At 38.3% G+C, this 17,216-nt stretch overlaps 1 protein-coding gene across 4 annotated transcripts in view; it reads left to right on the top strand.

Annotated features, from left to right (window-relative positions):
* Window positions 1-5,591: 5,591 nt before the first annotated feature.
* Window positions 5,592-17,216, top strand: part of LOC119723166 (spermatogenesis-associated protein 1-like) — a 28,565-nt gene continuing 16,940 nt past the window's right edge. For 2 of the 4 annotated variants that reach the window (XM_038193728.1, XM_038193726.1), the window contains exons 1-3: window positions 5,598-5,827; window positions 10,117-10,223; window positions 10,707-10,824. In XM_038193728.1, coding sequence (XP_038049656.1) covers window positions 5,783-5,827; window positions 10,117-10,223; window positions 10,707-10,824 — 270 coding nt within the window. In that variant the 5' untranslated portion in view covers window positions 5,598-5,782. Of the gene's footprint in view, window positions 5,828-10,116; window positions 10,224-10,706; window positions 10,825-17,216 lie in introns of all 4 variants that reach the window. The other 2 variants (XM_038193725.1, XM_038193729.1) reach the window with 2 other exon arrangements.

Genomic DNA, 17,216 nt, shown 5'->3' with positions numbered 1-17,216 from the left:
CGACAGCCGTGATCCGTAAACCTAGCTTGCTGTTGCTGCCGTATTGCATGCAGTGCGCGCATTATGCGAGTGACCGCGTAACCAAGACCGACCGCTTATTATCTTTTTTTCCCCAGTCGATCAAAAGTCCACGTTGAATATGGACTTGAACATAAAGTAGAATGATAAATTGATTGATGGCCTGCTTAAACTTGATGAATGGCCTCTTTTGATAAGAGCACAATAGCCATTGCAAAACAGCGGTCCGGCTCACAGTCAACTCTACCAAAGTACTTTTTCCATGGGTATTCGAGCATAACTAAGTTAATTCGTATCTGATGTGTTTCCGTGTTATTAAATATCGGTTCCAACCCGTTTCTCTTTAATTCTGTCTGCAGCCAGGCTGAGCCTTAAAAATAACTCGAAAGTGCATACAAACCCGGACGAACAATGTAGCAGTTACCATGGCGACGGTTGTTAAGCTGGCCCCCATACTGGGTAGAGTAAGCACCCCTGTTGGTACCCACGTTTCCAAGCACCAGCGGAGGACCACGCGTTTAATCATTCGCTGATAACTGTTCCGCTGTGACAACGGCGAAGGGTGGTTTTGAACTTGAACGACCCCCACATTGGTCCCCTTAGCGTGCAAACTGGGACCTTCTGGGAGACATGGCCTACTGCACTGCATTCAGAAGCTTTACATGGCCCACATAATGAATTGTTGTGCTTTGTTAAATGTATAGAGTATTTAGATAATGACATCCGAACAGTTGGATTCAAGTTACAGTATTTGGCACGAATGTAGCAACGGTTATTAATGGTTTCTGTATAGACCTTTGTGTTCTTTTGCTCTTTTACCCATTGTGGGACTAACAACCTGTCGGTGGCAAACTTTACGGGTGTACGTGGCTTGCATGAAAACTCGATGTGTTGATAGAATGCGGGCTGCCGTATTGGTGGGGCTAGGGATTTCAGATGACAACGCATGTAGAACAAAGTGCGGTGTTCACGACTTTTAAAATGCTTGCCCATTACGTGGTAAATGCATAGGCTATAAGTGGAATGGTCTTCAAATCCTGAAACCTGTGAGCTCATTTCTTCAGAATGTAAATTTCTCCTTTGCGTTTTGGTTCTTGTGTCTTTAGTGTCCATCATAAGCTTTTGTAATGTGCAACTTCCATTAAAAAGTAATTGATAAGCGTAAACGTTTATTTTGTTGTTATATAGACCTACAATAGTACGTTGCATTATTTAAATATTTTGTTTGATTAAAAAAAATGAGCAAAAAATTAATATCAATCCATTTTGTCTCTCCAATCATGCACGCTTGGAATACTTTGGCATCATGTTGCGGCCATCTTGATTTTTTTCCTTTTCAAATCAACTTACCAAAGCGAAGCTTGAAGGAAAAATAGTCTGGTTCCTTTTTGCACAAAAAAATTATCATTTAGTACTGTTATTGGATACAGGGAACATGACTGAAATGGTGGCAGCATGATAAAGGTCTATAGGGTTTGGGCGCTTTGACGACGAGACGACTTTTGTTGTTGTTGTTGTTGTTGTTGTTTGGTGGGGGGGGGGGGTTAATAAACAGACGTGCATCTAATAATTGGTTGTATGTTACGTCAACTAATGGTGCAGGTTAAAATCTACACTTTTACTACCGTTTTGTTTTAGATTTAAGTAAAGTTACTCAAAACCAATGAAAGTGTCTCTTCTAGTGTTTGTACCACGAAAAATGGTGTCATTCCGCGCCAAGGCAATCGATCAGCCATGGAATAAGTGTTTCTAATTCCTAGCAGCGATGCCTTTCGTTTTTCAATTTAGTCTCTTTTGATAGCAATATCCACAGCCATATGGGTGGCGATACCGGGTTCGGGGGACATATCCTCCCAAATTTTGTTCGGGGGGGGGGGGTGGTCTGTGAAATAGCCCCTTGCACAGCAAGGGTCTACAACATAATTTTTAATATGTGTGCAGAGTCGGTGATTAAATTAATGCGAAACAAAACTGCGTCTCGACCTCCGGATTCTGACCATTCAGCGGGCGCCTTCTATAGAGGGTCTTTTGTAACCTGTTCATTCTTTCACGGTTCCTGTCAATTTTTCTTGAGTCAAGTATCATGGCAAAATACACTGGACGAAATTTCATTTCAATGCAATGAACAGAAGTCGGCGCGAGGTGAGCAGTGTTTATGTACATCTCGCCCTCTTTTGGAAGAAATTTATGACGATAAAATACGGAGTGTCCTTTTACTGCAATTTCTTTATATTAAATTCATTCTTTCACGGATCTTGTCACTTTTCAAGATTCTTGTTTCAAATAATCATGACAAAATAGCCAGGTGCCAGGTGGATGAGCAGCGTTTATGTAGCGCGCCCTCTTTGGAATATGACGATAAAATACAGAGTGTCCTTAAATTAATAATTACACTGTAATTTTCTGAAGTTATATTAAATTCATTCTTTCACGGTTCCTGTTACTTTTCAAAATTCTTGTGTCAAGAAATCATGACAAAATTTGGATGAAATTTTATTTCAATGCAATGTGTTTATCTTGAGTTTTCGACTTTACAATAACTTTGTTTACATCGAGAATGGACAGAAGTACGGAGTGTCCTTACACTGCCATTTCCTTAAATTATATTCAATTAAATTTTTCACGGTTCCTGTAAATTGTCGAGATTCTTGTGTCAAATATCATGGCAAAATATTGGACGAAATTTCAATTCAGTGCAATGTGTTTATTTTGAGTGTTCGTCGTTACAATAACTTTGTTTACATCGCGAATGGGCAGAAGTCGGCGTGCAGTGAGCAATGTTTATAAAGCGCGCCCTCTTTTGGGAGAAATTGATCGGATGACGATAAAATACGTGTCTTAAGTTACACTGCAATTGCCTTATATCAAATTTATTCTTTCACGGTTCCTGTCACTTTGCAAGATTCTTGTGTCAAAGGGAATATACATCATTTGCTTTTGCTGTAATTTTCAGAAATGGATGGAATTGGGGGGTTGGAAATATATAGCAAATACAGTTACACTGACTTTTTTGAAGTTTTGGGTTCGAAAATGCTATAAAAACCAAGAAAAACAATCATTTTCCTGTAGTCTGGTTCCCTGACTCCATATAAGAAGAAACAGAGCAGTTTACATACATTGGGGAATTGTAAGGTCAGGGAACCAGTCTAGCTGGCTCGTACCCGTTCATAGGTTTGTAATCGATTGCAAACAAGTGCGATAGTCGATTGGGGCCAGTATTTGAAAAAAAGCCAGTTTTTTCCAACGCTGATCGGCCGATCAGCGTTGGAAATTGATACAAAAATACCACTTTTCTTGAAAATGACAGTATACCAGGTGCCATGATTTTACAGGATGCTTTACACTGTCATTCACTAACAGTCCAGCAAGGTATTTCAAAATGTTTTGGTGGTTTTAATTTTTTTGATGTTTGCAAATGTTGTATTTTCCCTTCAAATATCATGACAAAAGTTGGACTAAATTTTATTTCAATGCAATGTGTTTATCTTGAGTTTTAGTCGTTACAATAACTTTCTTTTCATCGCGAATGGACAGAAGTACGGAGTGTCCTTATGGGTGCAGACCAGTAAATCGGTCCGAAATTGCCTGCGCCGGCCAAATCACGATTTGCATGCCCTCAAAATCTTCGGTATTTGAGCATGCTGTGGGCCATGAACTTGAGGGTTTGTAAAAAATATGGGTGGAAGCCGTGCACAGGACTGGGAGCTTGCAGTTCTGTGTAATTTTGATGTAATTTGGACCCTAAAAGCGCTCTATTTTGCAATGGAGTGTAGCCATCGTTTTTCAAAATGGCGATGGGCTTCAGGACTATTTTTAGGGGTGATCATCTTCGGATGGAAATTTCTCCTAAAAGTCATCAGTTGACCCCCCGAAAATTGAAAAGAAAATGAAAGGTGATAAAATAAGCTTTAATTTGATGTGTGTCTCGAACACCTTGGAGAGTTGTAAGTATTTTTCCCGAATTTCTGAAGTGGGAGCATTTACCATTGGGGTCTATGGAAGTTTATTTACTGGTCTGCTACCTTATGCAGCGAATTTCTTAAATTACATTCAATTCATTCTTTCACGGTTCCTGTCAGTTCTCGAGATTTTTGTGTCAAAACATTATGGCAAAATATTGGAACAAATTTAAGTTCAATGCGATGTGTTTATTTTGAGTGTTCGTCGTTACAATAACTTTGTTTACATCGCGAATGGGCAGAAGTCGGCGCGCGGTGAGCAGTGTTTTTACGTAGCCCGCCCTCTTTTGGAAGAAATTGATGACGATAAAATTAATACCGAGTGTCTTTACATTGAAATTTCCTGAAGTTATATTAAATTCATTCTTTAACGGTTCCTGTCATTTTTTGAGATTCCGGTGTCAAATATCATTGCAAAATATTTGAATAAATGTAATTTCAATACAATGTGTTTATCTTGAGTTTTCGTCCTTACAATAACTTTGTTTACATCGCGAATGAACAGAGTGCAGAGTGTACTTGTATTACAAAACCACGGCAGCCAATTGAACAATCAACAGCTTAGGCCGAATTTTTGCTCAAAATGACGTCACACTTTCTAAAGTCGACTCCGATTGGCTGGCGCGCGGGGTCGCAGAATAAATGTATGCTCACATTTTGTCGTTGCGTAGCTTGCGGTCTCCGGACAACGGATGAAACTAGACTCAGACTGGTCGGGGAACGGCAGTGGTGATGTTCAGTCCCCCCCCCCCCCTAATAATCCTCCTCTGGTGCATATGTTTTGTACCGTGACCACAGTACCATTGTCTTCCGCGTGTTATATACCGGAAATATTTTGCTATTCAAACCCCCTTTTTACCGCTAGAAATGAGCGCGTACGTGGAGTGTACATACACCACACCCTCTAAAGTCAGCAAGTGCCCCCCCCCCCGCTATTCAAATTTTACAAGCTGCTGCCCCCCCCCCCCCCCCGGCCAACGTTGACTAGACTAGACATCGCCACTGCTGTCCACAGCCCACAAACTCTTTTCCCCTACATTTTTGTCACAGCTCCACCGCAAAGAAAAGAAAATGACACCAGCAACCAGCTAGCCGGCACTGGACAGAGAAGTCAAATTACCCCCCCCCCCAATATTTTTGTTTCAAAAACTTCCCATGGAAAGGATCGACTTGAAATATATAGAGATCGAAAGAGTTAAAGGGCCTGTTGTTTCAATCTCTTAAATCTTTCTCAATCGCAAAATTCCTTTGAGTGAAGTCTGCTGCAATTGTAAGAATAAAAGGGGCTTATCTGGCGAGCACTATCCTGAAACTCCACTATGCCGACTGTTATGTTATAGCGCCCCCGTGCGTTTGAGTTGTGAAAACGTCGAGGTTCAATCTCAATAAAAGTTTTTCTGTCATCATGCCAAAGCACAAAGTTTGCCTTATGTTATGTTCCGAGCTTTTTTTGGAGCTATAATTACACCTGGTTAAATATGTTTTACTTTTTCCTCAACTAGTTTCATTTCTCTACATCAACTACTCGTAACAACTTTTAGAAAAGTGATGAAAGATTTGATCACGTGACCACCTTTTGCAGGATGGGTTGGGACCCTTAGAAACTGTACACACGTTGACAATGCACACTGTACACAATAACAAAATGCACGTTGGAAAGTGACGCCCGATGATATCATATATCTTGGCCCGATCGCAAACGTGTCAGACGAAAAACGCGAACGGTGACAGTATTTTGTGCCGTTGTAATTTGTGGCCAAAATGAAAACTCGGTTAAGTTATACAACAAGTGACTGTACGAGAACATGACGTCTTCACCAGCTCCTATGGCGAGGCCTCCTTCGGAGCAAGTAAGCATTGAAATCTAAGTTGAATTTTATGAATGATGACCGTAGCTCCTATTCCTAATGTCATTAGTGTAGTCACGCATGGGAGGGAATGCATGGTCAATTTATATGGCAACCAATTGTGTCACTCAGTGACAGCATGGAGGTGGGTCCGTGTTCTTAACCACCATTACTGTTAGAACTTGCACGACTTAAAACGTTTACAATCATGTTTGATTTCAAACATTTCTTAAAGTTAAAGTAAAACTTGGTATAAAATATGGCTATTTTAGCCTTGAACTTTGAAGTTCAATCAACTTGCACGGAAAAAATGTTGCAACCTGATGCAACTTCCAACGACAATGTTATGGAGAGTGAAGAAAACTTTCCTAAAGTATTTCCTAAAGTACATGTAAATCCCAACAAAATTGGAAATGTTTCTCAGACCCAGATTCATGTCTTATCATTTTTGCAATGAATGACCTTCATAATTGAGATGATATATGAAGAAAAAAGTGGCGTCAGGTTGCAACATTTTTCCCCAATGCACAAATGGTTGTGACCTGTGACTGTGTAGGCCTACAATAAAAATTGATTAATTAGGCCCTACATCATTACCATGATTACATGTAAAATTGTAATATTATTACAAGTATGAAAAAATTGAAGGTTTTCAGTTGACACGATTGAGCGCTTCAGTACCTCTGTTGGATTAAATGTGCATTTTGAATGCCAAAGGTGCCGAGCTCGAATCCTGGAACCAATTTGTTTAAAATACATATTAAATTTCCCAAAATCATTTCCTGAATTTAATCGGAAAGAATTCCATACAAGGCCACCACTCAGACCTTTTGCACAAAGTCTATGGGCAATGACAGAAAAAAAATAGAGTAGGCCCCTATTATCAAAAAAATGTTGCACTCCTAAAATACTGTTTCTTCATCAGATTCACAACTTTTGGTACTTTTCAGGTCATATTATTAAGGAATGTGAGTAATGGCCTTGTATGCAATTCTTTCCTATAAATCAATTTCTTTTTTTATGTTTAAGTTAAGTTTTCTTATTGACTCTTTCTGAAGGGAAGTAGCCAAGAATAGGCCCCCTAAACTATACCTCCATGGGCTAAGTGTTCAACTTCAACTTTTATTTAAAGAAATAGCAAAATCGTTTAAACATGGCCACATTTGCTTCATATGCATTCCCATGAAGTGCACGTATGTACATTGGTATGTTGTATACATACCGTATCAAACTGATGCTACAGGTTTTAGTCACGAGTCAGTCATATTAAATTGAAAGCGCGATAAAATCTTCTTTTTTAAAAGTTGCAGACAGAAAAATGTTGATACATGTTGCACGATTTTTTGTATAAGCACGATAAGTCACACGACTTAAAGTCGTCGCGTAAATGTACATGTATGTAAACACAATGTATCTATACATGTGTAGGCCTATAAAAACTGCGACTAAAATGTGGGAATAAAATTCAGAGAACACGATAAAATTTGGCATCCTCATAAATAAGGACTGTTGGACTTGCCAAGGGAGTCTACTGCATTACCCTTTGTGGTAATTTCCATAATTACTTGAAGTTAGAAAAAAAATGATACAAGGTCCAATCCACAGTGCAATGTATGTATCATGCTACCGTCAAAATATTGAATACAGAACCATGCCTCACCTCCTACCATTGCCTACCATTGCCACTTTTTAATGATAATTCACATGATTCATGGCCAAGTCAATGAAGTCAAACGGAGCAAATTCAGCAAATTGCCAGTTGGCTTTGGTTGCCAAGGAACCAACAGGTTGCCACGGAACATTAAAAATAATGGGCCGTAACCACTTGTTAAATTTGGATGAGAATTTTGTCGGTTGAGTGGGTGAAACCAGCGGGCAAGGCATAAAGAGATGCGTTGTCAGGCTGGAACCCTATAATCAACAGACTGCCGTTTGAACCGATGCATTTCCGAGCCAGCAGTGAGAAAATGAGAAAATCAGCTTAATTTTGGATAATTGTTTTCAAACTTTGTTTAACGGGGAAAAGCAGATGGCTGACCAACTGAGCAAAGCTGTAAGTCTGTAGTCTGTAAATATTTTGGATATTTTTCTTGCATATTATGTTGGCTTCTAAGTTAAATGGTTTGGTACGGTAGATATACATGTACAGTATATGCGCCAGCTGAAAAATTGGTGAAACTGTTTAAGAGTTTTAAACATTTATTTTATACACTTTCATAATAATTGTTTTCATTAGCAAATTTATGTTAGCTGTGGTGCTAGTTGTTTTCACCAGCTTATCTACAGGGTGGTTAAAAAAAAAAGGACACCCACATTTGACAGCAATTTTCACCTATTTTTATAAATTAATTTTAACTGTCGATTAGTAGCTATTAAAGTACTGGCCTTTAAGCAAATGTGACGACAAAATCGTTGCATTTGCACATTTTGTCGTTGAGCTATGCTTATTTGAACATTTCATGTGCAAAACCTGTTTGTCCACGGAGGTACACATTCCCTTCGCTTGACTGAACTCAGCTATCAGAGCTCATTGAGTAGATGATCTTAACACTGACATGAATAATTGGACAGCTTCAATAAAAGTTATCAGGGCAAAATATATTTTGGTGGGAAGGTTTTTTTATTTTTATGAACTACGAAAACGTCCAATTTACATAGAATAACCCGTGGACAAGACTGATTGTGGTGACTTGTATACAAATTAGCATAATATCACTATTTTTGCGACTTTTACTAAGCTTTTTTCACCATGCATGGTTAAAGACCTATACTTTACTACTATGTGAAAACATATTTAAAATAAGTTCATTAAGTAGGTGAAAATTGCTGTCAAAAGTGGGTGTCAACTTTGCGCAGAATGTATGTTTGTATCTCTAGTCCTGAGGGTTAATGGCACTGAAAAGTGCAACTGCGAACACTTGTCATTATGCTAATGATAGGTAAATGTGATCCGACATAGTACAAAGTGTCAAAACCCATTTGGAATAATAGTCCAGTTTACGGTTATTAGCATGATTTATTGAGTCACACGTCTAAAGGGGGTCCTTTCAGTTGATCTTTTGTGTGACCTGGAAGATAACGTTGACAGATTGTGAACAAGGGGGCTAATTGATCAAGTGGTTTTACACCAAGGCCCAACACAATCTACATATTACTAGACATTGCTTTTGAACTGTCAATTTGATTTTGTCGTGAACTTTGACCCTGAAGAAACGGAAAGCAAACTGTCTGGAAAATTGCTGAAAAACTTTTACATCTCTAGCAAAATTAACATTTTTGAGATCAACTTTTCTTCATAAATTTACCTTGATCCTGACTAGATTTCACAAGCAAATTATTTTTATTTGCCATACAATTTGTACTTCAGGAGTCACATATTATCTGACCATTTGTAAACTGGTTGAATGTCCGTACCTCATCCCCCCCCCCCCCTTTTTGCCATCACATCATTTGTATGGATAGAAAGAGAGAGTCCATGACACAAATCTTGAAAACTTAAAGGGAATGTACAACATTTGCTTTTGCTGCAATTTTCAGAAGTAAATGGATTTGGAGGATTAGTATGTTACATGTATATAAAATATTGTTAAACTGACTTGTTTCATGTTTTGGGCATGTAGATGCTGGAAAAACCAAGAAAACCAATCGTGTTCTTGTAGTCTCGTTTCCTGACCCCACTTAACTTAAGATGAAACAAAGCAATTAATTCACTTTGGGGAATTGTAAGGTCAGAAAATCAGTCTCGCAGGCTTGTACCCCTTCACAGGTGTGTGATCAATTGCAAAGAAAGGTCAGAATAACTAAATATGAAAAATTAAGAACAGTTTTTGAAAAAAAGCCAGTCTTCTCCAACGCTGGTCAGCCGAACAGCGTTGGAAAAATACAGTTTTTCTTGAAAATGTCAGCGCACCAGGAGCCACGATTTTAAAGGATGCTTTAGACTGTCAGTCCCTAACAATTCAGTAAGCTATTTCGTGATAATTTGATCATTTCGTTTTTTGATGTTTGCAAATGTTGTATTTTCCCTTTAAATACCGTGAAAAATTGTAAATAGCATTGTACCTTTGATGAAATCTAAAATGTGAATTATGGTTGGGTTCTACTTAAGCTAACAATAAAACTATTTTTATTCAACATTCCTGAACAAATTATCTGCTTAATAAAAATTCCTAGATGTTAGCAAACCGTCAGTTTCAGTTTTCATGTATAAAGTGGAGAGCTCCGAGGTTCATATATTTTGTCCCTTAAGTTATAACTATTTGTTTTTTTCTCATCTCCTTTGCCGTTATCAGCTGGTGGACCTCCACGTCTACCTGGTGCCCCAAGAAGTCTGGAATGAGAAATACCGCAGCGCTTACAATGACGTCATACACCAGACAATCTCAGCTGGCTTTCTCAGGTAAGACTCTCATGTCTCTAGTCTACTATTGTAAAAAAATATAAGTGATACACAAATTTAAAACAACATTTTTGAAAAAAGATACAGTGTGTTGTGTGGTTCTTTTTTTTTGGCAAAGTCATTAATCCAAACTCTCTTTTATCAGTTTCTGACAAAATTCTGTGCAGTGCATGTGATTGAACAATCGTTTTGGTTTTCTCTCATGTTTTTCTTAATCCATTCACAGAATCCTTTTCCTTCACACAAAAGTTAGTTTGTGGGTTTAAAAACAACACAAGTTGCAGTTTCATATACCGTTACAATGGAAAGCATTTTGTCGGAAGAGTTTTTGAAGCTTGGCAAAATTTTGTAATTTGAAAAAGACAAAACATGGGCCTAATATTTAAGAAATATGACCGAGTTGAAGTAATGCTGAGGGTTTGTTTTTTCCTTTTTAACAAACTTTTTGTACAAAATTTAAAGTATTTTATTCATGTATTTCAGAGTATGGCCGGAGCTGAGTCTGTACTATCTCAGGAACCAGATCATTGAGCAGCTGGGCTATGATGTGCTACCCCCTGAGTATGTGTTCCTCAAGAGTGTGGGTCGATGCTTGACACAGGTAAGTTCTCTTTGGCCGACGGGGTTCTAGACCACTAGTTTTTATTTTCTACTTGCAAGACTGAACAGCAGTGTTGTGGCTGAGTCTGTTGCAAGTCCTCATGACCTCACATTGCAAGTCTTCAGTCTCAAGCTATCCGCTCCGTTCACAACTACCCCCTCACTGGCGAAGAGAGTACAGTTGGGGGTGACCGACCGACGCCATCTTGCCTGACTGCAATTCATTTGCTGCGAAGCGCGGCCACTAGTACAAATCCCCTGGTGTACGTGCGTCACACACAAGGAACGGTGCGCGTCAACCAGCGAAATGTCCCGTCCATGGGACGTCGTTGCTAGGTAAAAGGGCGCCCTCTTCAGTCAGCGCACGGAGCCCATAGACCTTTATCATGCTGCCACCATTTCAGTCATGTTCCCTGTATCCAATAACAGTACTGAATGCATTGGTTTTTGTGCAAAAAAGAGCCAGACTATTTTTCCTTCTAGCCTCGCTTTGGTTACTCTGATTTGAATGGGAAAAAAATCAAGATGGCCGCAACATGATAATGGTCTTTTCAAGTGTAAGGTGACAAAAGCATTCCTTTAGGGTTCCCAGCAACTCTGGAGATCAGGGAAACCTTGAAAACGAGTTTCCATTTTTCAATCAGGGAAAAGTTAGGGAATTTGGGAAAGAACAAAAAATTAGGGAAACTCAGGAAATTTGACAGTGACAGTGAAGGTTTTTGGTCAGTTTGGCATCTGCGCGTCTTGTGACTGACTAGCTATACATGGTGACTTTTTAGTGTTAAATGCAGTCTGCGGATTATCATTGTCCATGCTGCAACTACCTCTTGGCTTCCCAGCAACCTCTTTACAGTGAAAATATTTCTCATGGAATTTTGGAAATTTCTCGGGGTAATATCGGGTAAAACTCAGGGAATTAGCTTTCATAAGGTGCTGGGAACCCTGTCCTTTGTTATTGTTCATCGGTTGGACCGATGTTGGAAAAAATCAAGCATGTGTTCCTTGCTCGTCAAGCAATAAGAGAAATTTATAACCATTTGGTCAACACTGACTGAGTGTGACAAGAATTTTCTGGTTAACCCATCTATAGAGCAACCTGACATCAAGCTGCTTATCAAGGTAATGACTGTTGAAGTGTTGGGCAATATCTTGTGGTTGATAAGCACCTGATAATAAAAATATTATGCAAACAAAATTGAGCCATAGATGCACAAAATGTACATGCGTGAATGATAAAAAAACACTTTGTTGTTAGTAATGACAGTTGTCACCTTAAAAAGTGCAATCATTGTGTGTATGTTGAATTGAACAAAAGCTGACCAATGGACACTGATTTTGTACCTGAACTTACGATGACTAAATGTACATTGTACACTATGTGCATACATGTAGTTTCCTGTAGTGATGAATTTTGGAGGATTCAGGATAGGCCATCAGCCTCGGTCCAAAATTTTGGCCACCGGTATCAAATGAGGGGAATATAATCATCATAGCGATTTTTGGCAAGGTATGTACCTCCAGAGATGGAAAATATGTGTTAGCATTGCAGCGGTGGCAGCTTTTTGGGTGTTATCACCCTTTTTTTTCAAAATGTCCATCAAAATGCTTGTTACCACTCTAGGGGCGGTATACCTTGCGCATGCGCACTATAATCATTAATGCCCTAATTTGATACTGACCAAACCCCCAGACTGATGGCCTACGAAGATTTTTAGCCAAAAATGTCTTGGAAGTTCAGAGTTGGATGTGGTCAGTGCTCTTCAAGTAATTGCAATTTTTTTATTTGTATGTTTAATTTTCCAAAGTAACCCCCTACTTTTGTTCTACATATACTTATATTTTTTTGTCGTCTGCAATAAAACTTTCCAAAAAAATGTTTTTCAGTTATAATTTGTTGGTTTTGCAGCTCTAGTTAGCACAAAGCAATGTGTCTGAATTTGTTTAGTAAAGGAAATTTGTAATATTTTGAAATTGGTGATTCCAAAACTAAACTCTGCCTCATTCAAAAATGAATACGTTTTGCAGTGCTAGAAAAATTGCAGTGGAAAAAAGACGTTTCAGGATTTGGAAAATTGCACGGACAGTACCATAACGTTCATCTTTGAAATACACCGGTACATAAGAAATGCTTCATTGGTTCCTTTTTTTGGAAGATTTGTAAATGTTTGGCATGGATACTTTTGGCATGCACATGAAAGTATACCAGGCCTCATGAGTAGGGGTGTGCATTTTCAGGTAGTACAGGAACCAGGTACTGGATTGAAAAAAAAAAACCGTGTACGTGGGTATCCGTTATAAAGACCCAACGCCAAACATGCCAAATTTCAAATCTTGGAAGTTGCTGTTGCGATTGTTTACAAAGGTCTGCACCATAATACTACCGCATTGGCGCATCAATACAGCAAGATACATGTTTGCTTTAATTGTGCTTTCTTTTGCTTGCATCATCCATTTTATAAACTGTGTCATTGTATCACTAGTATGTTTCCAGTATGTCCGTCTGTAAAGTTTATTAAGTTTACGTCCACTCCGTTTGTTTGTCTGTTTCTGTTTCATTGTTTTGTTTTGTTGTGTTTTGTCTTTTGAATTTAGTCTTCCTTTTTCAGTATTGTTTACATGTATATATATATATATTTTTTGTGTGTTTAAGGCATTCCGTTTATAAGCTTCGGCTTCTTGTGTAATGCCTCCACTTAGTAGTTTTCATGTAACAATTGTTTTGTTTTCTAAAGTGCTTAGTCATGTGGAAATAAATGTTTCTGAAATGAAAAAAATGAAATGAAATGTACAAGTACAGTGAGCCTTAACGGTGTAAACTGCAGCTTTCACTAGCGTCATAAATGTGAAATATGTTTTGTTTTCCCATGTGGCCTGATTTTCATTTTGAAAATTCCCCACAAATGACTTCAAAACCTTTCTTTTTCATTGTCTGAGAAGTAACTAAGTAATTTGTAAAGTTGGTTACGGGTGCCCAATCCCATAATCTAGAACCGGTTCCTGACATCGGCGGTCGGGTTCTCGGGTACCCGGTTCCGATGCACAGCCCTACTCATGAGTAGAATACCGGTAGCACCTTTTATCTGCCCCCATTTACTTGTTTGACTCATCCAAACAGTAGCCCACCAGCAGGCACACCCGTTGCTGGGCGCTAGGTGCTTGATTAATGAGTGGTCTATTTGCGATATCTCCACAAATATTGTGTCGGTGTCTGATCATAATGGGCACGCTGTTGACAAAATGGCAGTAAAGGCTACTGGAGGGGAGAAGTGGTGTTGGTGTGAGAATAAAAGGCCGGGCACATTAATCAGTGGACTCTGATAAAGAGGAAAAATTTAATGTTCTCGTCGGTTGATAATTGTCATTGTAGAGACTTGAGAATTTTCTGTAATTCAAATCTGGTTTGGCCAATTTATCTGCACAATATTTGTTTCATACTTTTATGCAGGTTGAGTCAGTGAAGTTACTATGGTTACATTTGTATTATTTGTGCAGTATTAAGAAATTGCTGATGGTTAAAATGCTTTCTTTCCCTTTCTCAATCGTGAAACTATCACAATTAAAAACTAGAGGTCTATGTCTGTTTGCAACAGAACATAGGGCTTTTCCGCATTATTATTTTTTTTAATCAATAATATGCCCTGAATATTCATGAACATAAAATCTGTCAAAAGAATTTTGCATTTTGCATGTTGCGTTCGGGAGATATGGCTAAAAGGTCCAAACAAATAAATATTCATATAAAATCTCAGGATGACGTCATCATGACGTCACCTCATTTTTAATCTATAACACATCCTGGTATAGCCACATACCAAGTTTCAACCCAATCGGACTTACATTTCTGTAGATATAAGACTTCACAATATGTACGTCAATTTTCATAAATCAATAAAAAATTAGGTGATGACGTCATCGTGACGTCATAGTCTAGGCAGAATTTTTTTATGAGGGTTTTCCTTGGCTGTAACTTTGATGACGATTCCAGATCGCCAAGTTATAAAAATGGTGGCTTGAAAACGTGTACAAAGTCAATAGGTTAAAAATCCCACAGCAGAAAAACTGCACCTTTAAATACGTGATTTTCCTTTAAACTGAAACATTTTTATAAAATATTACTTGCTATTCTAACTCTTGGGAATATTTTCAATCAAATGAAAGGCGTAAAAAAATACGATTTCTTTTTCCTTCTCATAGTAATTCTCAGCCGAAGTTCAGAACTACTCAGTAAGATATATCAGTGTTGTATAGGGAAAGACTTGTGGAGAAAGCTGTGTACAAAGTCTATGAGAAAAATTAATTATTCATAAGTCCATAATAAATCACTTGATGACGTCACCATGACGTCACTCTTCGGGACACGTGTTGGCTGTAGGGATTATGCTTATGCCAACTTTCAATGATATCTGAAAAAAGATTAATGCCAAGAGTGCTATAATACGTCCCTGTCTATGCGCATGCATGAACATAAAATCTGTCAAACTTAGCTGAAAATTGGCTAAAACGGTCACTGTGGACAGGATTTGACCTCAGCAACACGTGCGCTGCAGGCTGACTGGCATACGATGTATGTGCCTATGTACAACGTACGTGCATGTACATGTACATGTACATTGTGGACGTCCTGTCCTGTGCATGTTTTGAAGGAGAGGTATTGTCAACGTGAGGTTTTAAGCGTGCGTAGGGTATGTTCGAGTTTGCTTATCGCCTCGAAACTTTGACAAGTTTTAGACCTACCCTTCAATCGACAATTAAAGTAAAAACAAATATAAAAACTGCCATGGTTGATTTTTCAGGAATTTTCAAATGAAAAAGGGTCTTTTTATTGTAACTTCCGGTCTGATGACGTCATTTGCCTAAAACTTCGCACATGTCTTAAGTGGGTCAAGGTCATCATATACACCAATATTTAGGCGATTACGACAAACTTTGCCACAGACATCTATTCAAAATACATTTTTGCTAATTTTCAACCTGTCGCTAGAGGGCGCTCGAAGATTGCGTGACGTCATCGGTAGATGATTTGAAGAATACTATTGGCCAAGAGACTAACATCGTTAAAAGCTAGTTTATATGTATTTCCACTTTCAAATAATAAGCCACTTCCGGTGTTGGCCTTTTTCGACCGGAAGCAAGGGTCACGTGATTTCACGCACACTGAATGAAATAAAGACATCAACCTATTCTACCACTTGCCGGCAACAAAATGCTGCGGACGCGTACGGTTGATTTCTTATGCATTTTTGAATATTAAAAGTGTCACAATTTAATTGCCTATAAATACACACCTGATGACGTCATCATGACGTCATCATTACACAATGTTGTTTAAATTAGGGTCTTTGCTTAGACAAAGATTGGTGTAAATGAATTACTGGCAAAGAGTCAAAAATGCCCTTTGCAAATCGACAATTTTTTTAAAATTTATGTGTACAAAGTCTATGGGAAAAATTAAATATTCAAAAATCTATAATAAATTAGTCGATGACGTCACCATGACGTCAATCTTCGGGACACATCTTTGCTATAGGGACTATGCTTATGCTAACTTTGAATGATGTATGACAAAGATTAATGCCAAAAGTGGCGTTGAGAAAAAACGTGCACAAAGTCTATGGGATTTAGGCGACAAAAAGAAGAAGCCAAAAAAAAAAAAAAAATGAGAACAAAAACAAAGGCTTTTCCGCAACTTTGCGGAAAAGCCAATTAAAAAATAACAAAATATAACATTGTACATATGTACCGTTAGATGAATTCGACGTGTCTCATTCAACAAACAGTGCCAAAATTGTTTATTTTCGTACACATGTCAGCAGTATATTCTGTAATGTATTTAACTAAAACTAAATTGTACATGTATTTCAGAAAATAAATTAACCATCAAAAACCGCTGAAAATTTTGAAAACTATAAGCAGTACTAGGCCCTATACACTGTAAATCCAAAGCCAACATTTACATTTGTAATTGTAAGGGAATTTACTGTGTACACATCAGGTGTGTTCACAATAAAACTGGTACTTGATCGTTCATGTGTAGCAGGTTTTTTTCCAGGATGATTGCTTACTGTTTGTATTGGATATATATACCCCACATGTGGGCATTGCAAACATCGCCAACAATGCCTCGGTTTTGTCATGGCTGATCGGCCCATTGTGTACCGTTGCTATGCGACTTCTTTACCATGATGGAACAGGATCTGTGGCACACAATGCAGGACCAAATTACCACCAAGATCGGTTATTGTTAATTTGTTTGGATTCTTGCCTTAAATGACAAATTTGGAAGGAATTATAATTAAAAGTTGCTTCAGTTTCACTACTTTAATTGCATTTTTGCGGGACCAAATTACCACTTAGCTCGGGTTATTGTTAATTTGTTTGGATTCTTGCCCTAAA

Source organism: Patiria miniata, unplaced genomic scaffold, assembly GCF_015706575.1.
Source record: "Patiria miniata isolate m_02_andy unplaced genomic scaffold, ASM1570657v1 HiC_scaffold_16, whole genome shotgun sequence".
In the NCBI taxonomy this organism is placed as follows: Eukaryota; Metazoa; Echinodermata; class Asteroidea; order Valvatida; family Asterinidae; genus Patiria; species Patiria miniata.
The sequence above is the reverse complement of the archived record's forward strand: the minus strand, read 5'-3'. Positions and strand labels throughout refer to the sequence as shown.